Source organism: Scardinius erythrophthalmus, assembly GCF_964197995.2.
Source record: "Scardinius erythrophthalmus genome assembly, chromosome: 2".
Lineage (NCBI taxonomy): Eukaryota > Metazoa > Chordata > Actinopteri > Cypriniformes > Leuciscidae > Scardinius > Scardinius erythrophthalmus.
Window position 1 is genome coordinate 70,920,494 of NC_138222.1, and position 22,575 is coordinate 70,943,068.

The 22,575-nt window shown below is 46.3% G+C and overlaps 1 protein-coding gene across 1 annotated transcript in view; it reads right to left on the reverse strand.

Annotated features, from left to right (window-relative positions):
* The window catches only part of nrxn2b (neurexin 2b), a 383,071-nt gene that overhangs the window by 208,467 nt on the left and 152,029 nt on the right, over window positions 1–22,575 (reverse strand). The window contains 5 exon segments of the mRNA XM_081353640.1: window positions 3,134–3,160; window positions 5,089–5,292; window positions 8,252–8,635; window positions 14,372–14,810; window positions 15,162–15,323. Coding sequence (XP_081209766.1) covers window positions 3,134–3,160; window positions 5,089–5,292; window positions 8,252–8,635; window positions 14,372–14,810; window positions 15,162–15,323 — 1,216 coding nt within the window.

Sequence of the window (22,575 nt, forward strand, 5' to 3'; positions counted from 1 at the left end):
CCCCTATCGGCATCAATGAAAGGCTGATGACATGGTGCATTCCCCTGGCAAAGGAACGCTTTGCCACTCTCATCAGTGCATACGGCAACTCTTGATGCCGAGCACAACAAAGAGGATTTCTACAGAGCTCTTGATGCCATCCTACAGAAAACCCTGGCTACGGACAGGCTCATACTGATGGGAGATTTCAATGCTAGAGTGGGTACGGAGCATCTGGTATGGAGTAAAGTTATTGGCCAGCATGGTGTGGGGAAAATGAACCGCAATGACTGCTCAGACTCCTCTCCCTCTGTGCAGAGCACCAGCTGGTCATTACAAATACCATCTTCCAGATGAAGAACAGGCTCAAGACCACATGGCAGCACCCCCGCTCAAAACATTGGCATCTCCTTGACTACGTGATTGTCTGTCAAAACTACGTGATTGTCCACCCATGTCATGCGCGGAGCTGAGTGCTGGACTGGAACAAACAAAAACTAAACTGTACAGCGCTGAACAGCCTCACCACCAAAGACAACCTCCGACGGCTCCTTGCTGAAAACCTCAACATGATCCCGGAGGAATCAGCTGACTGGCCAGCTCTGCGCCAGGCTATTACATCATAATGCAGCCTCAGAGGCGCTTGGCCAATCAAGGAAACATCACCAGGACTGGTTTGACTATAACTCAGCTGAGATACAGTCACTTTTAAAAAACAAGCATGAAGCCCACAAAGCTCTCCTGTCCTTCCCTGGATCTCCCACCCATATAACCACCTTCACTGCTGCAAGAGCAGAAACCCAGCGAGCCCTTCGGACTAAGGAGAACACCTGGTGGGTGCAAAAGGCGCAAGAAATCCAGAACCTGGCAGACTGCAATAACACTCAAGGCTTTTACGATGCCATAAAAGCATTGTACGGCCCCAGGAAGCGGGCGATTGCCCCAGTCCGATCAGCTGACGGGTCCACGCTCTTCAAGGACTGCCACGAGATTCTTGCCCTTTGGGTAAATCATTTTGAGAGTCTCTTCAACCACACCAACCCCGTTGATCCACATATTCTGGATATTCTGCCAGACCTGCCATCAACCATGCACCTGGACACTCCTCCACTTTACTCAGAACTCCGGCAAGCTATTGCAGAACAACAAAAGCGTTGGACCTGATGGAATCCCTGCAGAGGTTTTCAAACACGGAGGATACACCCTCATGCGTCGTCTGCACCTCCTGATCCAAAACATCTGGGAACACGGGACCCTCCCACAGGACTGGAAGGATGCTAACATCGTGGTCATCTACAAGCAGAAAGGAGACAGGGCAGTCTGACGAAACAGCCGCGGGATATCTCTCCTTTCCACCGCAGGGAAAGTTCTGGCTAAGATCATGCTCAGCAGACTGGTTGAGCACATCTCGGAAGCTGTGCTTACGGAAGTCCAGATGCACGATAGAAATGGTTTTTGTTCTGCGGCAGATGCTGGAGAAGAGCCGAGAACATCACAATGACCTTTACGTAGCATTCATTGACCTCAGCAAAGCTTCTGACACCATTAACCGTGAGCTGCTCTGGAAACACCTCTCCAAAATTGGAGTACCACCCAAGTTTCTCAGCATCCTACAGCAGCTGCATGATGGGATGCAAGCCAGAGTGCTCACGGGAGAACTCCAGTCAGAGTCCTTCGAGGTAAACATTGGGGTGAAGCAAGGCTGTGTCTTTTCTCCGATGCTCTTTAACATCTTCCTCTCTGCCATTACCTGCCTCTTCCATCGTGTCATGGGACATGAAGATGGTGTCCATGTGGAATACCGACTTGATGGAAGCCTTTTCAACATCTATCAGCTCTAGGCCTGCACAAAGACAAAGACCCGCCGAATCTGTGAGCTTCAGTATGCTGATGACTTAGCCCACAGCCCGGACTCTATGCAGTATGCCCTTAACACAATATCCAGTCTGTACCAATCTTTTGGCCTACAGGTTAACACTCAAAAAACCAAGGTCATGTCCTATCTCACTACCCCCTCCTCCACACCCCCCAGTTTTCATATAAATGGTGTTTGTCTTAAAACTGTGGACCACTTCACCTACCTCGGCTCCACTTTGTCCTCATGCTGCTCCCTTGACACAGAATTACACACCCGGATAAATAAAGCCTCATCATCTTTTGGACGCCTACACAGCAGGGTTTTTAAAAACCGTAACCTCAAGGTCAGTACTAATATGTCTGTTTACAACGCGGTATGTCTCTCCACTCTGCTTTATGGGGCAGAGTCATGGACCCCATACCGCCAGCACATCATCAACCTAGAGGCCTTCCATATCCGCTGCCTACAGAAGATCCTCAGCTTGTCCTGGAAAGATCGAATCCCCCATACAGTCATCCTCAGTAACACTGACTCAATCTGTATGGAAGCAGCTGTGGCCAAAAAACATTGCGTTGGATCGGGCACACCATACGCATGCCTGAACACCGCCTGCCCCGCCAAGTCCTCTACAGTCAACTAATGGGCGCAAAACGCTCCGCTGGAGGGTAAAAGCGGCGTTTTAAGGATTACACCAGGGACCTCCTGAAGCGTGTGAATATCCCCCTCACACAGCTCGAATCTCTGGCACTCGACAGATCAGCCTGGCAGGTCACCTGTGCTCTACAGTCTCTCAAATACACCAAACCAACCAAGACCGATGATCCAAGAGGCGAATCAAGAGACACCAATGGGCGGCTGGTAACCCCCTGGTCTCTGGTTTCCCTGTTCCATCTGCGGTCGAGGTGTGCGGCTCAAGGATCGGACTCGACGCCCACGTGAAGTGGCACCAGCAGCAAGGTTGCTGAACCCCCCCCCCCATCCCACCATCCCACCATCCCACCTTCATCCCTGGAGCAAGCGTCATCATCGTGTGTGTGTGTGTGTAAGTGTGTGTGAGATTGAGTCTCTCTCTGTGTGTGTGTGTGTGTATGTGTGTGTGTATGTGTGTGTGTGAGTGTGTAACTATGTGTGTAAGTGTGTGTGTGAGTGTGAGTGTGTGTGTGTGTGTGTGTGTGTGTGTGTAAGTATGTGTTTAAGTGTGTGAGTGTGTGTGTAAGTATGTGTGTGTGTGTGTGTGTGTGTGTGTGTGTGTGTGTGTGTGTGTTGTAGGCAGAATAAACGAGTTGAACCACTTACTGAGGTTACAGTCTATCCTGATACAGTCTGGTGGGAGAGAGAGTGAGATGGTGAGATCAAGTTAAAGAAAAGACAGAGAGACTGAAAACATTTCACATCCTTCAAAGTTCACTCTGCAGACATCTGATGATCAGAGCACCATCCGGGGACACACACGAGTCAGAGATGCCCTTCCCGACCAGCGTCCCGCTCCTCCGGCGGCCTGAACACTGGGAACTCTGGGAACTCTGAGAACACTGGGAACACTGGGAACTCTGGGAACAGTGGGACACTGGGAACACAGGGAACTCTGGGAAAACTGGGAACACTGGGAACTCTGGGGACACTGGGGACACTGGGTCAATGACTCCCGGTCGTTACTTAAGCTTCATCTTTGTTAATGAGAGTCAATAAAAACGGTTAATAGTTAGTTCCAATAAAGCTTTCTGTATCATATTTCAAAAATTAATTTCTGAATGAAGACTTTGCAGCCGCACTCAATTTCCTCCAGTGCTTCTGTGTCTGATCGAGAGTTCAGACTCTTTTAAAGAGTAAAAGTCTTTTAGTGTAATTGTACAAGCGTCCTCCTTCAGCTCGAGCTTCACGAGTCTTTCTGTGTCAAATCTGCTCTGATTTTATCAAGGAAACGCAAGAATAACTTTGATATTGTTAGTAATATTTAAGTGTTATTTGTTCATGATTTCTAAAGTCCATCAGTAAAGCCGGAGGAGAGGGATCATCATCAACTGGGAATAGAGGGAAAGGGTTCTCTGCACACCTCAGCTGCCACACAAACACACAAACACACACACACACACACACACACACACACACACACACACACACACACACACACACACACACACACACACACACACACACACAAACACACACATACACAGGTCTCTGTCTCCCCCTGCTGGTCAGAGGTGTAACTGCAGGCTGAGGTGTGTCTCAGTGTGTGTCAACCGCTACAGAATAGTGTGAGCAAACAGCCAGGTATCGGCTCACTGCACACACACACAGATTTGAGGCTGTCGGAACGACATGGGGAGGGAGTCTAAGCCTTTATTTCAGTCCTCCAGTGAAAGATGAGAAGCTCTGTCTCTTTTTCCAGTATCATCCGGCTCATTAACCAGTTGACCATCACTGATCTCAACTTAAACTGTCATTCATCAATGCTTTGGAATCAAAAAATGAAAGTGTAAAAAGTTATAAATGTTCACTGTAAAGCAAATATTTAATGCAAAATATTTATTTCTGTGCAGCTAAAGGTAATTAGACGTCAGAGATGAAAGACTGGTGTGTGTGTGTGTGTGTGTGTGTGTGTGTGTGTGTGTGTGTGTGTGTGTGTGTGTGTGGCAGGAGCCGGTCTCTCGGGCTGTTGGCCTCGGCGTCGCAGACAGACACGCGTTGAAGGGACGGAAGAGTCCGGGGGAATGAGAGAGCGAGAGAGAGAGAGAGAGAGAGAGAGAGAGAGAGACAGAGAGAGATGATCGAGTTTCTCTCCCACCGTGTGATTTCCCAGAATGCACCGCTGCCCTGTGCCGCCGTCCACCAGAGTTCATTTTTTTCCAAATTTTTGAATACATTTTAGAAGAAAAGAAGCATGAAAGGGTCTGTACGCAGATCTCAGACAGTGAACGGGACCCAATCTCTTACACAGTATTACACTTCTCGGTCCCTTTAACACATTCTGTTGACTAGTAAGTATATAGAGTAAATACACTGGAGTAGTTTGGACTTTTTTTTCCCTTATTTTTCCCCCTTTTTTTATTTTGTTTGTGTTTTATTTATTTATTTTTGTGACATTTTCAAACAATCCCTACAGAAGATTCAAAGTGTTCTGTTGCCCTCTGCTGGTGGACGGAGTGATCTTCAGGCAGAGCGAGACCCGTCTGACAGAGATGACACGACAGCGAGAGAAGAGGAGGAGAGGAGGAGAGGGGGAGAGGAGAGAGAGAGACGGCAGGTACCGAGGTTGACGGTGAGTTTGACCCGTCCCCCGTCCAGCTCGAGCCTCAGTGTGTCCGCAGACTCTCTGGAGGTGGTGGCCATCAGGATCCCGAACGCCCGCTGGGACATGAAGCGCAGGGACACGTCCTCCGCCTCCGTGTGCATGGAGCTGGGCATGAGGATCTTCAGATACATGCTGCCGTCATAACTCAACACAGTGGCCTCTGCGGACACACACACACTGACTCTCTGAGGCAAGTGACAGGTCTGACAAACGCGGCGTCCACTACACTGAAAAATATAACTTGTAGGATTTACTTGATAAAAGCCTCGTAACAATTTGTACGAACACATTTCAAGTAAATTTTACTGATACTACTCCCAGACAACTTCCCAGACAGCAACATAGTGTTGTCCCAGATCCAGCCCACATCCGGTACAGATCCGGTACACATCCGGTACACGTGGATTCCACACGGCCCAGATGTGGGCCGGATCCGGGCCGACACTATGTTGCTGTCTGGATGACCTGTTACTATCAAGTAAAATCGACTTACTATTGAACTAAACATTCATTTGACATTAAATTGACATGCAACATTTAATATAAGTTATTAAACAAATATTACTTAATCATATTTAATTTCACATATAGAATTTAAGTATATTTAACAAATAATCTTTATACTCAAACAATATAACACTGAATTACTTTTAAAGTGTATGCTTGACTTAGAAACATCTAAGTAAATAATGCAAAAGAGATTGTATGGATTTCATACTGTATCTGCATATTAGAAGTAACACTAAATTTGAACACAGAGACCTCAATACCTGGTACACAATACACAATGACGGTAACATTTGATAGATCGTTTTTGAGTATGAATGTGTTGTTTTGAGTAGGAAATTTACTCCAGGTGTCACAAAATGGCAAGTTACCAAACCTAACAGCAAAAGCAATGATAAACCGCGTTAAAAACAACCGGAGAACAGTGAAAAAAACGACCTTATTAATTATTCATGCCCCAGTGCATGATGGGAACACCAGTATTAGAAAAGTTGAGTAGATTTTACTTAATTTTATATTGTTGATATTTAAGCTTTAATTTCTACAAGCTTAAATTAAGTACTAATATAGTATTTTAGTTTTTTCATGTAGAAATTCCATTTGTTTTTTTTTTCTGTGGCACTTACTTCACCACAGAATAATTTTTCATCAGTGCACACACACACACACTAACACCATCATATCCTCTGCTGTGATGTGTAGTGTAATGCTGTCCTGTGACACTTGGTAGCAGTAAAGCACTGCTGATAATCACACAGATCCAGAAACATGACACAATCAGCTTTTACTTTACAACACAACATCTGGCAGTTAAAAAGATGAAAATAAAAATGTTTAATAAAACAAACGAGCTTCTCTTACAGTGTTTCTCCAACACACTACTAAAAACCCACCTGTTCCTGCTATAAACACGAGGAATGACCTGCGGAGATGGAGTATTCTGCGTGTGAAGCCCTCAGTGATGTCGCGTCTGAACGGAGGGATCTGATATCAGAGACGAGCAGCTTTAACTCCAGCTGGTGTCGTAAACACACAGATGGTTCTGCTGAGCATCACCGCTCCGGTGCGCTTCCCAGACACACGGCGAGTCCGGAGAGCGCTGATGGAGCGAGGCCGCGGGAAATGAAGCGCAGAACTCTGATAAAAGCCTCACGGATGCTAAATATAACCACTGCAGATTCACACGGGTCAGACACACACATCACTCTTCACTCACCACTCTCGTTTCTGTTATGGAATATTGCAGTGTTTATTCTAAATGATTTACGGGTGTATTATTGTGTTAATAATCTTGAATCAGAATAAGTTCCTCTTGCAGCATCTCTACTCTTCTCTGATGACAAGGGCGGGGCAACCTGTCACTCACATGAGGTCAGCCAATAGCAAACCACAATCATCCAATCAATTCCCCACGGACACAGTCAAGCCCCGCCCACATTAGAGAAAATAGGGAAGAAAATACTTCTTTTCATGATGACTTTAAAGCTTATGCTGTATCTTTGTCTTATTGTATTTATTTGTGCTATTGCTTGTCATTTGTTTACTTGTCTTTTAATAATGTTTGATAGGTAATGGAAGTGGAAATGTTTATACATTAGTTACATTAATTCCAGTATTCGAACTGAATTGTGAGATTCCACTGGTATCTAAAGTGTTAATGTCATAACAACCTTATTTATTAGAAGACAAGGTTATAAGATCTTTGTCACCTCACGTCAAAACATGTTCGAAATCTAGGTGTGTATATTGACAGCTCTCTAAAACTGGACAAACAGATAAATTATGTTGTAAAGTCAAGTTTCTTTCACTTACGCACCGGCCTATCTCTCAGATCTCTTAACTGAACATCAGACTGTACCAACTTTGAGATCAGCGACTCAGAAGTTACTCAAAATTCCCAGGACACATCTGAGTAAAAAAGGAGATTGTGCTTTTGCTGTAGCGGCGCCTAAACTTTTTTATAGGACAAATCAAAACATCTGTTTTCAATATCTTTTAATCAGTGAGAATTTCATTATATGTATTGCCTTTGTGACGCTCTTTTCTCTTCTTTTTTTTCCTGTGTCACATTGTAAAGCACATTGGTCAACTTGTGTTGTTTTAATTGTGCTATAAACATAAAGTCGCTCTATTGCTATTGCTATTACCGTCAGACCTCAAAAACCTGAAAAGATGTCCATTTAATTTGCATCTTTGTTCTATTGTATTTATTTGTGTTTTTACTTGAAATTTGATTGTTTGTTCTTATTTTATTATTGACTCTTTACTTGACTTTAATATTGTTTAAAATTTATATTAGTTAGGCAAGTAGTTTTAACTGTGGCATCGAAACTGGAATAGAGAATTGTGAATTTTCACTGGTATCTAAAATGTTGGTGTCATTAATGCCTGTTTTTATGGCCGGTACGTTCTCTGAAGTCTCAGGCCATTGGCAGGTGTGGCAAAAAGTTAGTCTTAGACCCTGAATATATATATTTTAATTAAATTATTAATTTTTATTAATTAATTATTGATTTTTTGGTTTGTTGTGGGGCCTGTAAAAAAGTTAGCAGGGCAAAAACAGTCCCTAACTACCTGTCTGTTTGTGTGTTTGTTTGTCCAGGCTCTCTTACCGATGTCACAGTTGCTGCCCAGGAACCCGGTGCCGGTGCAGTCGCAGATGTAGCGGTTCCAGCCCTCTTTGCACTGTCCTCCGTTGCTGCAGGGGGCGCTGCTGCACCTCTTCTGGAGCTCACGCGTGCAGAAGCTGCTGACGCCCGGCGCGCTCTGGATCTCGGCCAGACGGCGCACGTCTCGGCTCTTCCCGTCGATGAACAGGTCACGCACGCAGCCCACGTAGCCGTAGTTTAGCAGCGCGGTCCACACTTCGGGGGGGAGGATCAGGCCCTGTCGCGGCTCCGGTAAACCACCCAGGAACATGTCACTGTCCAGGTCCAGGATCTCACTGCCCTCGTTTGAGCTGAAGGGGATCGAGCGGCTGTTGACCGAGATGGACCCTGACAAGGAGAAGAAGAAGACGTGTGTGTGTGTGTGTGTGTGTGTGTGTGTGTGTGTGTGTGTGTGTGTGAGCGATGAGTGTTAGTGTGAGCCTCTCGGTAGATCGGAGAGATTTATGACCTGCTCTTAATTGTCTATTAAACTGCAATTACAGAAGTGCTGGAGTTTCTTCCCCACAGGACTCACACACACCTCCTCTAGTCTTACACCCGATTAGCCAATTACAGCAAATGGATGCCGCCTTTGGCATCGCTGCGTCTCGTTGGACATGCTTTAGGAGTGATAACTGCAGGAGTGAATCCTTGAGATCAGGGATTCCTTAACCTTTCAGTCAGCCGTACACCTTTGACTTTGGCTTGAAATATATACGGTTCACTGATGTTGGCTAGTGATGCAGGAAAACATCAAACACTTACTATTTCTGTCAAGACCACTGTCGTCAGAGATGATTGACAATTAGCATACAGTTAGGATTGGCGGTCTGGTTCTGTTCTGGGCAGCCTAGCATGGATAAGAGCAGGAGAGCAGCAATAACCCCTCTTAAGGCCTGATCACACCAAGGACGATAATGATAAATATTTAGTTTTAAAAATCATTCTCCATATTAAAGAATAGCAGAGTTCACACCACAGCTATAACGATAAAGATATGAGGAATGATATCGTGGGGATCACTATCGGGACGATTTTTTTTTTCAGCTGTTGAACGATAAAACACTGACAGCCAATCAGAATCCATTTTAACTTAAGGGCTTGCGCATTTAAAATAGCAGACGACATTGTGGAGAAGTTAATCGCTGAGGTCCAGATAAACTCCCCACTGTTTGACAAGTCAAACCCCTTGGATATGGAAAACCATTATCATACCCTCAGAATAAATGGTGGGAAGTTTTACCTCAGGTATCCAGCGTTCATTTCCACAACATTGTCTTGCTTCTTTGAAGTTGCGGTGAAAAAGACTAGGTGTTTTTATTCCACTATATTGACTACGTCAGCTAAATTCACTGTTAGATTATTAGATCTATTACAGTAGCTTCAATCAAAACATAGCATGCTGAAGACAACTGCTGGTTAAAGTCTTGTAAATGCAACAAGAACAGCAAAAACTTGTTCAATGACATTGTAACATTAAACACACAGTTATCGTTCGTTGGTGTGGACGCAAATATAGTTATCGTTTTGTTATCTTTATAGTTATCTTTCTTGGTGTGAATGGCCCTTTAGGGTAAACAGAACAGAACCAACATGAATGTATTGCAGATATCATTAATGTCAATATTTTCATTTACAACATAAATCGAGAATTTAGTCTGATTCAGGGGGAATCAGAATGCCGAATCCTGACTGAGACAGGTGGAGCTGGGGAGGGAGGAGGGTAATCAGCTCCTGAGAAACGAGAGGAGCTGGGGAGGTAGGAGGGTAATCAGCTCCTGAGAAACGAGAGGAGCTGGGGATGGAGGAGGGCAATCAGCTCCTGAGAAACGAGAGGAGCTGGGGAGGGAGGAGGGTAATCAGCTCCTGAGAAACGAGAGGAGCTGGGGAGGGAGGAGGGTAATCAGCTCCTGAGAAACGAGAGGAGCTGGGGAGGTAGGAGGGTAATCAGCTCCGAGAAACGAGAGGAGCTGGGGATGGAGGAGGGCAATCAGCTCCTGAGAAACGAGAGGAGCTGGGGAGGGAGGAGGGTAATCAGCTCCTGAGAAACGAGAGGAGCTGGGGAGGGAGGAGGGTAATCAGCTCCTGAGAAACGAGAGGAGCTGGGGAGGGAGGAGGGTAATCAGCTCCTGAGAAACGAGAGGAGCTGGGGATGGAGGAGGGTAAACAGCTCCTGAGAAACGAGAGGAGCTGGGGATGGAGGAGGGTAATCAGCTCCTGAGAAATGAGAGGAGCTGGGGATGGAGGAGGGTATACAGCTCTTGAGAAACAAGAGGAGCTGGGGAGGTAGGAGGGTAATTAGTTCCTGAGAAACGAGAAGAGCTGGGGATGGAGGAGGGTAAACAGCTCCTGAGAAACGAGAGGAGCTGGGGATGGAGGAGAGTAATTAGCTCCTGAGAAACGAGAGGAGCTGGGGAGGGAGGAGGGTAATTAGCTCCTGAGAAATGAGAGGAGCTGGGGAGGGAGGAGAGTAATTAGCTCCTGAGAAACGAGAGGAGCTGGGGATGGAGGAGGGTAAACAGCTCCTGAGAAACGAGAGGAGCTGGGGATGGAGGAGAGTAATTAGCTCCTGAGAAACGAGAGGAGCTGGGGATGGAGGAGGGTAATCAGCTCCTGAGAAATGAGAGGAGCTGGGGAGGGAGGAGAGTAATTAGCTCCTGAGAAACGAGAGGAGCTGGGGAGGGAGGAGGGTAATTAGCTCCTGAGAAACGAGAGGAGCTGTGGAGGGAGGAGGGTAATTAGCTCCTGAGAAACAAGAGGAGCTGGGGATGGACGAGGGTAATCAGCTCTTGAGAAACAAGAGGAGCTGGGGAGGGAGGAGGGTAATTAGCTCCTGAGAAATGAGAGGAGCTGGGGATGGAGGAGGGTAAACAGCTCCTGAGAAACGAGAGGAGCTGGGGATGGAGGAGGGTAATCAGCTCCTGAGAAACAAGAGGAGCTGGGGAGGGAAGAGGGTAATTAGCTTATGAGAAACAAGAGGAGCTGGGGAGGGAAGAGGGTAATTAGCTCCTGAGAAACGAGAGGAGCTGGGGAGGGAAGAGGGTAATTAGCTCCTGAGAAACGAGAGGAGCTGGGGAGGGAGGAGGGTAATTAGCTCCTGAGAAATTAGATGAGCTGGGGATGGAGGAGGGTAATCAGCTCCTGAGAAACTGGGGATGGAGGAGGGTAATCAGCTCCTGAGAAATGAGAGGAGCTGGGGATGAACGAGGGCAATCAGCTCTTGAGAAACGAGAGGAGCTGGGGAGGGAGGAGGGTAATCAGCTCCTGAGAAACGAGAGGAGCTGGGGAGGGAGGAGGGTAATCAGCTCCTGAGAAACGAGAGGAGCTGGGGAGGGAGGAGGTTAATTATCTCCTGAGAAACGAGAGGAGCTGGGGAGGGAGGAGGGTAATCAGCTCCTGAGAAATGAGAGGAGCTGGGGATGGAGGAGGGTAATCAGCTCCTGAGAAACGAGAGGAGCTGGGGAGGGAGGAGGGTAATCAGCTCCTGAGAAACGAGAGGAGCTGGGGAGGGAGGAGGGTAATCAGCTCCTGAGAAACGAGAGGAGCTGGGGAGGGAGGAGGGTAATCAGCTCCTGAGAAACGGGAGGAGCTGGGGAGGGAGGAGGTTAATTATCTCCTGAGAAACGAGAGGAGCTGGGGAGGGAGGAGGGTAATCAGCTCCTGAGAAACGAGAGGAGCTGGGGATGGAGGAGGGTAATCAGCTCCTGAGAAACGAGAGCAGCTGGGGAGGGAGGAGGGTAATCAGCTCCTGAGAAACGAGAGGAGCTGGGGAGGGAGGAGGGTAATTAGCTCCTGAGAAATGAGAGGAGCTGGGGAGGGAGGAGGGTAAACAGCTCCTGACAAATGAGAGGAGCTGGGGAGGGAGGAGGGTAATTAGCTCCAGAGAAACGAGAGGAGCTGGGGATGGAGGAGGGCAATCAGCTCCTGAGAAACGAGAGGAGCTGGGGATGGAGGAGGGTAATCAGCTCCTGAGAAACGAGAGGAGCTGGGGATGGAGGAGGGTAATCAGCTCCTGAGAAACGAGAGGAGCTGGGGAGGGAGGAGGGTAATCAGCTCCTGAGAAACGAGAGGAGCTGGGGATGGAGGAGGGTAATCAGCTCCTGAGAAACAAGAGGAGCTGGGGATGGAGGAGGGCAATCAGCTCCTGAGAAACGAGAGGAGCTGGGGATGGAGGAGGGTAATCAGCTCCTGAGAAACGAGAGGAGCTGGGGATGGAGGAGGGTAATCAGCTCCTGAGAAACGAGAGGAGCTGGGGAGGGAGGAGGGTAATCAGCTCCTGAGAAACGAGAGGAGCTGGGGATGGAGGAGGGTAATCAGCTCCTGAGAAACAAGAGGAGCTGAGGAGGGAGGAGGGTAATCAGCTCCTGAGAAACGAGAGGAGCTGGGGATGGAGGAGGGTAATCAGCTCCTGAGAAACGAGAGGAGCTGGGGAGGAAGGAGGATAATCAGCTCCTGAGAAACGAGAGGAGCTGGGGATGGAGGAGGGTAATCAGCTCCTGAGAAACAAGAGGAGCTGAGGAGGGAGGAGGGTAATCAGCTCCTGAGAAACGAGAGGAGCTGGGGAGGGAGGAGGGTAATCAGCTCCTGAGAAACGAGAGGAGCTGGGGATGGAGGAGGGTAATCAGCTCCTGAGAAACGAGAGGAGCTGGGGATGGAGGAGGGTAATCAGCTCCTGAGAAACGAGAGGAGCTGGGGATGGAGGAGGGTAATCAGCTCCTGAGAAACGAGAGGAGCTGGGGATGGAGGAGGGTAATTATCTCCTGAGAAATGAGAGGAGCTGGGTAGGGAGGAGGGTAATCAGCTCCTGAGAAACCAGAGGAGCTGGGGAGGGAGGATATATATATATATATATATATATATATATATATATATATATATATATATATATATATATATATATATATATATATATATATAGTAGTTTAATGTAGTGTAAAGTACTGACACTAAGGGGCTGTTTACACCTGGCCACTTCATGCGTTTTCTCAGATCGGATAGCTATCCGATCGTGAAAAGACCAGGTGTAAATGCCCTCCGAAACGCATTCGAGACGGATTTGAATCCGATCGCTCAAACCACTTCAGGAGGTGGTCTGGGCCGCATTCCAGACGAAACTGGACAAGTGTAAATGCATCTGGTTGTTGAAACCACATATGTAAATTGTACTCCTCCCAAAAATGCTAAAATATAAACGTGTGAGAGCGTGTTATAGGCTATATGTAATGTTATAGCCGGATATGATGACGCTACTGGAACACGCGCGTCACCGCAGATGAGCAGCTGAGCATCTATTCATTAAGCCAACGTGCAGACTATCGCAAATCAAAGTGAAAGTAAATCGCAGACGCTTAACACACAATCATCATCATTAAAAGTAAAGAAACAAAATGATCTTACCAGGGCTGTTGCTGCTCTCTTTTGCGGTCTTTGATTTTGAAATTTTAGCTGATGATCAATAAAATGCAGCTCATATCTGTTGCTTTCGTGACGTGCACTCCATTAAATCTGCATATAGCGCGGGAATTGAAGATCGGATTTAAATCTGTTTTGCAAAAACACATTTATGTGACCAGGTGTAAATGGAACCGTTTTGATAAATCAGATAGCTATCCGATCTGAGAAAACGCATGAAGTGGCCAGGTGTAAACAGCCCCTAAAACTCTGAAAACCTGATTTGTTTTCTCACACAGAAATGTTCATTTTGGGTGAACTATATACAACACATAATCACTATCCACGATACATATTGTTGCGTTTTTGTATTGCGATATATTGTGACATGATATATTATTACACCCCTATTATGTAGTAAATCTCAGCATATTATTATCATTATCGCACAGCTCTCTTGGATGTTTCCTCACCTTTCTGTCCTTCTCTCTGGACTTCTAATATTTGTTAAATCAGCTTAAATGTTGGCAATATGTATTAAAAATTGTATAAAATATACTATACTATAAAATATGATTGAAAATAAAGGAACTATCATGCAAGCCAATGGTCGTATTGAGTATTTTAAAAAAGTTTGAAGATTTAAGTTAATTCGTAGACATTAATTCATGTATGAAGTAAAAAAGAACTAACCTCTCCGTCCTTCTCTCTGGAAGTCCACGTGGCACCATTCGCCGTCGTTGACCTTCTTGTTGCTGGTCTTGAGTTTGATGCTCCCCGAGCCCATGTCCATCAGCAGGTACAGGAACCCGTCCAGCAGCTCCATGGCGAAGTAATCGGTCTTCACCTTGCGGGCCGGCCGCTGCTCCTGCAAGCTCTGGGGTTTCCCGTGGCTGAACAGCAGGAGTCCGCTGGGCTCGGTGGTGCGGAAGTCGAAGGAGATGGAGCTGGTCTTCTTGGTGTCCCAGCGCGGCAGGGCGATGTAGGACTCGGCCGTCTCGAAGGTCACGGGGTCGAGGGCCGCCACGTCCTCGCACCGGAACACCAGGTCGCCGTGCAGACTGATCTTGGGGTCTCTCTCGATGGCCAGGCGGGACAGCTCCAGCTTGAAGTCGTTGTTCTTGTAGACGACCTGCAGGGGGCGACAGTGCAGTTCATTAACCTCATGCTGTCCCAGACAGCAACATAGTGTGGGCCCAGATCCATCCTTGTGTACCAGATGTGGGCTGGATCTGGGCCGACACTATGTTGCTGTCTGAGCAGTGGAGTGTGTTTTAAAACAAACTATTATTTTAGCTTTTCGACTTCAAAATTAGATGTTTAATTCAATGAGTTACAGTTTCTTCATAATGATGAGTATGTGATTAATTGTGATTAATTGCACAAAAAAGTTTTGATTAATTGCGATTCATTTTTTGTATTTACTGGCAATATCTGAGTTAAGATTGTTGGTTTGCGCTTTAATGAGTTTTTTCTAACTCACGTCTTTCAGGCAGCCCATGAAGTTGTTGCTGACCGGAGACCCGGGCAGATCCGCTGTGTTCGGGCTTCCTCCGATGTAGAAGAAGTCATCGGATCCCAGCATGGTGTAATCCTCCTGCGTGTAACCGGTGGTGGTCAGAATACCATCCACCGATATAGTGACCTGACAGCGGGCGCGGGCGAGAGAGAGAGAGAGAGAGAGAGAGAGAGAGAGAGAGAGGTTTTCCCGAGGAGAAACAGAAAGAAAGGAGAAAGGAGAGAAAGAGACTGGATTAAGGAGTTATTGTGGTTGCGCTGGTTCCTAATCTGAGAGTCTTTAGCGAGGAAACGCTTCTTTACAGTGCAGTTGAAACAAAACTAACTCATCGCCTGCCAAGACCAGAATCATCCCCGTGTAATAAAGCGAATCTGAAACGTCGATCCTGCAAAATATCAACAAAAATGTGCGGAAACACTTTATAATACTGTTTCTTCATTAATGAATAACTACACAGGAAGAAATTAGTAACGGACTATTACCATTCTGGTGACTAGTATTAACTAATAAGAAACTCTGATTAATGAATTAGTAATTATTATTACTTACTAATTCCAAATATTATAAATTATAGTATCCAAATAATTATTAGTTCCTTTAGAAAGATGTAGTAACACTCGATTTATTACTAATGGGTTACCGTTACCTTATATTATACTAGTATGCATTATTAATAATAATTATGAACCTGTATACAGTAGTTCTTCTTATTCTTCAGTGAGGTATGAAAAATAGTAGTTACTGATTATCTAATAGTGAACTATTACAACTGAGCGCTATTACTTACTAATTCATTAATCAGAGTTTCTTGTTAGTTAATAGTAGTTACTAGAATGGTAATAGTGCGTTACTCATTTGTTCCTGTGTAGTTATTCATTAATGAAGGAACTGCATTCTCAAGTGTTAACAAACGTGCTTCATATCCCAGCATGTGGAAGAACTACAAGAAGAAAAATGTGATAATTTTTGATAATATTTAGTTTTTTATATTTTCCTTCCCAAAACACACTTACAGAAGTCTCTCTCTCTCTCTCTCTCTCTCTCTCTCTCTCCCTCTCTCTCTCCCTCCCTCTCTCTCTCTCTCTCCCTCTCTCTCTCTCTCTCCCTCCCTCTCTCTCTCTCTCCCTCTCTCTCTCCCTCCCTCCCTCCCTCTCTCCCTCCCTCCCTCTCTCTCTCTCTCCCTCTCTCTCTCCCTCCCTCCCTCCCCCCCTCTCTCTCTCTCTCTCTCTCTCTCTCTCTCCCTCCCTCCCTCCCTCTCTCCCTCCCTCCCTCCCTCCCTCCCTCTTTCTCTCAGCAGTTGTTTCAGTGTAAGATCTGCTGGATTCTGCTCTATGAAAACACATTTCTCGTCTCTTGAGCAACACATTTGCCTGTTGAATCCTCTGATTGAGAGCGAAGGAAACCTTTCCTTCACTGTGTTTGCTTTAAAACCATTTGTCAGGATCATTCACACTTTGAATAATAATTATGTTTTTGCCCGGTCTGACTGAATGTGTCCAATTAAAGCTACGCTGATAAAGGCTGACGCCGACGACTTTATCCGTCAATCATGTTTTTATTCAACAACTATCAAACACAAGTCAAAACCATTTCCCTTCCCAACAAAATGCAAAGCAGCTTCTAATGAAATACAGGATCTGAACGGCTGCCACGGACAATTATCAGCTTCTCTGGCTGGAAAAAACTCAAAGGTCTGTCAAACACTTCTGAAAACCAGCGGAGAAACATCTTCTCTTTCTTTGACCAACTGCACCCTAGAGAAGCGTTTCCCAGAGTGCTCGCATCGCATCGGCGTTCTCTCGTTCTCCGTACAGGCAACACATTTTTATGTCTGCTGTCGTTCTCTCAGGGTTTGACCTTTGACCGTGCTGAAAGGACCTCATATGGGGATTCATCAAATGATCAGCATGTCAGACTTGTTTCTCAGGGCTTTTTCTGTTCTGTACACTCTTAGAAATAAAGGATCCAAAAGTGGCGATGCAATTGAAGAACCCTAAAGAACCTCTCAGTTATCAGTTCTTAAAAGAACTACTTCATTAATGTGAAGAACCTTCTGTGCGACGGAAAGATATATATACAGAAGCTTTTTTTCTAAGAGTGTATGAAGGGAGTTTGAGATGTTTCTCGTGGTGGAAAGAGGGAATCGTGGTTGTTCTTCGTTCTTAAAGACCTCATGATATGATGAGCTGGTGTTCTTGAGTGAGTGAGTGTGTGTTTGAATAAATGATTACGGAGAGAGTTAACCAGCTGTCAGCCACTGTGAGACTCGTTGAGAGAGAGACACGTTAGAGACCGTAGCAAACACTCATCTGAGGACCACACACAACCTTACACACACAACCTTACACACCCTTACGGCCCGTGCACACAGGGACGATTATCGCACGCGCTATTCGCCTCGGGACTAAACAAAGGGCACCAATGTGAGTATGCACACGACGCGCAAAACGGCAGGCATATTAATAAAATAAAAAAAACGCCTCCGGTTCGAGGAAGTAAGTAGACGAAGAAGAAGATGCAACGAGGCAAGATTAATGCTGGTCTCTTTTGTGTCTGAACACAAAGGACTTTATGACAGTGCAGCGCCACCTTGTGTACCAGGGTATTTCTGTTTTAAAATAAGCGCCATCTACTGTCAGGGAGTGAATTTGCACGGTGACTCTGCACGGTGCATTGCCAGTGAAAATGAACACAAAGACACATCGAAAAACATCTTGAAAAACGGTGTGCACGAGGCTTTATATGAACATCACACACTTATGAACACACACTCATGTTTGACTTCATTCATTGAGTTTATATGTACAGCTGCTCCACACGGCTGGCTTCAGCGGCCAGTTATTGTCTCAAGACAGTTATGTGATATTTGCTTTCGCATTTAATGGATTCAGTTTCCCTGCGGATGCTTTTTAAAAACTTCTGTGATTTTAACTGTGATGTAACGGCATGCTATGAAATGAGACTGAACTTCACCAGAGTCTCTGTCTTAATGACCGGACTAATGAACTACATTTTCCCCAAAATAAGTTGTGGTTTCCCTCACCTGGAACATGTCGTGACTGATATACTGCAACTAACATCTGATGATGCTCATAACTGTCCCACACAAACACACACGTGTGTATTTCATGAGGTTTCATCATGCACAACGCCTCTAGCCAAAGAACACAGTTGTGCTGTAGAAGAGTCCACAAATACTGTACCACCAATAAGCTGCCGTGAATGCTGGATTCCACAATCATGACTGTACTTCATTTTAAACAGTCCTGCAATATCACAAACGCATTTGTAAGAGGCTCTTCTGCTCACCAAGGCTGCATTTATTTGATCAAAAATACAGTAAAAACTGTGAAATATTATTGCAATGTAAATCATCTGTTTTCCACAGTCGAGGCTTTTGCCTAGTCGTGACTTGAGTGACCCGAATGCACAGCTTCGTGATTTACGAGAAGAAAATCAATTCACAAATCGCTCCATTGAGAGACACTAATGCGATCAGCTGCTGTTAGACGCCTCGTTTCCCTGTCACACGCATGAAGATCAACACACACAGTGCCTTTGTGTTTCTATAGGTCACATGACACAAAAACATACACAGATATGATAACATTCACAACACACACACACACACACACACACACACATACACACACACAGACACACACACTCACTCACTCATGCACACACACACTACACACACACACATCTATACAAAATAATGTTTCATCTAAGTCATGTTCATGACTGGTCTAGTTCATAGTTTCATTGTCATGTTCTGTTTATTTTAGTTTGCCTCGTTTTCCCTGTCTCCATTTCCAGTTCTTGGTTGAGTTCATGGTTTCTTATTGAGTTACGCACCTGTTTCTTGTTCCATTGATCAGTTATTCTGTGTATTTAAGCCCTTAGTTCTTTCTGTTCGTTGTTCAGGGTCCATGCATTATTCTGGTCATTTGGATGAAGTCACAGTGGAGCTGTGGCAGAACCATAGACTGTAAAAAATATGGACAAAGCGTCTGTGACGTCACCCATTGACTTTCTGAAGAACGGTTTTGAAGCCGTTTATGGGCGCCATCTTGGGAAATCTTGGGAAATCCTAACCCCGCCCACCTTCTGACACAGCGCGTCACTGTGCTACTCCGGTCATCTTTGTGTATATTTTAGGCAACGAAATATGTTATAAAACACCATACTAACTCTTTTCGTTTTCATTTAAAGAAATCTTAAACATTAGCCACACAAATGTGGTTCAGGCAACGCGTATTGATTATATTCACTGCACATAACGTTTGCCTATTTATAACAAAACAAAATATAAAACACAAACCTGCCTCTTTTCGTTTTAAATATAATATAAAAATATTAAACATTTTAATATGGTCCAGGCAATATGTGCATTTGTACTAAACAACAGATTTTGCAGTAAACAACATTATAGATCATCTTCGTTGTATTAAAATTTAAAATGACAAAACTCAACCCAGTCTCTTTTTGTTAAATTTCAGTTTTATCAATATTAGCCATTATAAAAGTATAAGTAAAAGGTATAAGAAGCTATACAAATAAAGCAAACAATTCAGTCAAACATACAAAGTCAGCGCTCTGTCTAGTCTAACCATACAACGGTAAAGTTAAATAGCTTATAAAGTTATGAAACTTCCCCTTAGCCAAAACGATTGGCCAGGGAACAAGTTATAGATTCACAAAACCAAAAATCGCCCGTTAGATATACACAAGACGAATTATACCTCATGTTTAACCACTACAGAGACGCCAGGGTCAGCGGCGAACGACTAGCCGAGGAAAAGCTGTTGCAGGCGGGGTACATGCGCCGAGCGCCCGGTCATCATCGCTGGATCTCACAACTGGATAAAATTTTCATAAATCTTTAAATAAACCACAGATTTGAGCTTTAAACAACTACATTCTCGCCTGAAAAACTCTTAAAACTACATTTCATGATACAGAAACAGTAGTATTATATTTCAAATGTGTTAAAAAATGTCGCTTCTTATGTTGTCATTCTCCAGTTGGCGCAGCCTAAGCTGTCAATCAAGCTGTCAATCAAAGTTAACCACGCCCTTATTTGTCATACATTTTATATCTAAATACTATATAAACTAACGAGTTAGAAAAAAATTCACTACCCTCGCCGTTGTCAGGCACTCGGAACCTATCGAAAAATACAATAAAAGTCCATGGGACCGACCTGTAAAAACATGAATTTATGCTGTGAAAACGGACATTGTAACATGGGGGCTATGGAGATTTGCTCCCTTTTGGGACCTTCCCCTAGCGGATTTTCGATGTATTGCAGTTTTTCGCACTTCCGGGTAGGCTTCATTTTTCAGATGAGAATGTTGCCCCTTGGGCAGAACACCGAACCTCAGGAACAGAGAATGGAAGTACATCTGTCTGCCATGAGCAGGATAATCGTGCCCTCGAGGACCACACGGTTGTTTAGACCTCGAGGACCACACAAGGGGTTTAGACCTCGAGGACCACACGGGGGTTTAGACCTCGAGGACCACACAGGGGTTTAGACCTCGAGGACCACACGGGTGTTTAGACCTCGAGGACCACACAGGGGGTTTAGACCTCGAGGACCACACAGGGGGTTTAGACCTCGAGAACCACACAGGGGGTTTAGACCTCGAGGACCACACGGGGGTTTAGACCTCGAGGACCACACAGGGGGTTTAGACCTCGAGGACCACATGGGGGTTAGACCTCGAGGACCACACAGGGGGTTTAGACCTCGAGGACCACACAGGGGGTTTAGACCTCGAGGACCACACAGGGGGTTTAGACCTCGAGGACCACACGGGGGTTTAGACCTCGAGGACCACACAGGGGGTTTAGACCTCGAGGACCACATGGGGGTTTAGACCTCGAGGACCACACAGGGGTTTAGACCTCAAGGACCACGCAGGGGGTTTAGAGCTCGAGGACCACGCAGGGGGTTTAGAGCTTGAGGACCACACAGGGGGTTTAGAGCTCGAGGACCACACAGGGGTTTAGACCTCAAGGACCACACAGGGGTTTAGACCTGGCGTGCCTTATTCATTTTCCGGACTGCTAGAGCTCGAGGACCACGAAGGGGGTTTAGACCACGAGGACCACGCAGGGGGTTTAGAGCTCGAGGACCACATAGGGTTTAGAGCTCGAGGACCACGCAGGGGGTTTAGAGCTCGAGGACCACGCATGGGGTTTAGACCATGAGGACCATGCCGGAGGTTTAGACCTCGAGGACCACGCAGGAGGTTTAGACCTCGAGGACCACACAGTGGTTTAGAGCTTGAGGACCACGCAGGGGGTTTAGACCTCGAGGACCACTCAGGGGGTTTAGAGCTCGAGGACCACAAAGGGGGTTTAAAGCTCAAGGACCACGCAGGGGGTTTAGAGCTCGAGGACCACGCAGGGGGTTTAGAGCTCGAGGACCACGCAGGGGGTTTAGAGCTCGAGGACCACACAGGGGGTTTAGAGCTCGAGGACCACGGAGGGGGTTTAGAGCTCAAGGACCACGCAGGGGGTTTAGAGCTCGAGGACCACTCAGGGGGTTTAGAGCTCGAGGACCACTCAGGGGGTTTAGAGCTCGAGGACCACACAGGGGTTTAGAGCTTGAGGACCACACAGGGGTTTAGAGCTCAAGGACCACACAGGGGTTTAGAGCTCGAGGACCACGCAGGAGGTTTAGAGCTCGAGGACCACACAGGGGTTTAGAGCTCGAGGACCACGCAGGGGGTTTAGAGCTCGAGGACCACGCAGGGATTTAGAGCTCGAGGACCACGCAGGGGGTTTAGAGCTCGAGGACCACGCAGGGATTTAGAGCTCGAGGACCACGCATGGGGTTTAGAGCTCGAGGACCGCACAGGGTGTTTAGAGCTTGAGGACCGCACAGGGGGTTTAGGGCTTGAGGACCACACAGGGGTTTAGACCTCAAGGACCACACAGGGGTTTAGACCTCAAGGACCACACAGGGGTTTAGACCTCAAGGACCACACAGGGGTTTAGACCTGGCGTGCCTTATTAATTTTCCGGACTGCTAGAGCTCGAGGACCACGCATGGGGTTTAGAGCTTGAGGACCACACATGGGGTTTAAACCACGAGGACCATGCCGGAGGTTTAGACCTCGAGGACCACGCAGGAGGTTTAGACCTCGAGGACCACACAGTGGTTTAGAGCTTGAGGACCACGCAGGGGGTTTAGACCTCGAGGACCACTCAGGGGGTTTAGAGCTCGAGGACCACAAAGGGGGTTTAAAGCTCGAGGACCACGCAGGGGGTTTAGAGCTCGAGGACCACGCAGGGGGTTTAGAGCTCGAGGACCACGCAGGGGGTTTAGAGCTCGAGGACCACGCAGGGGGTTTAGAGCTCGAGG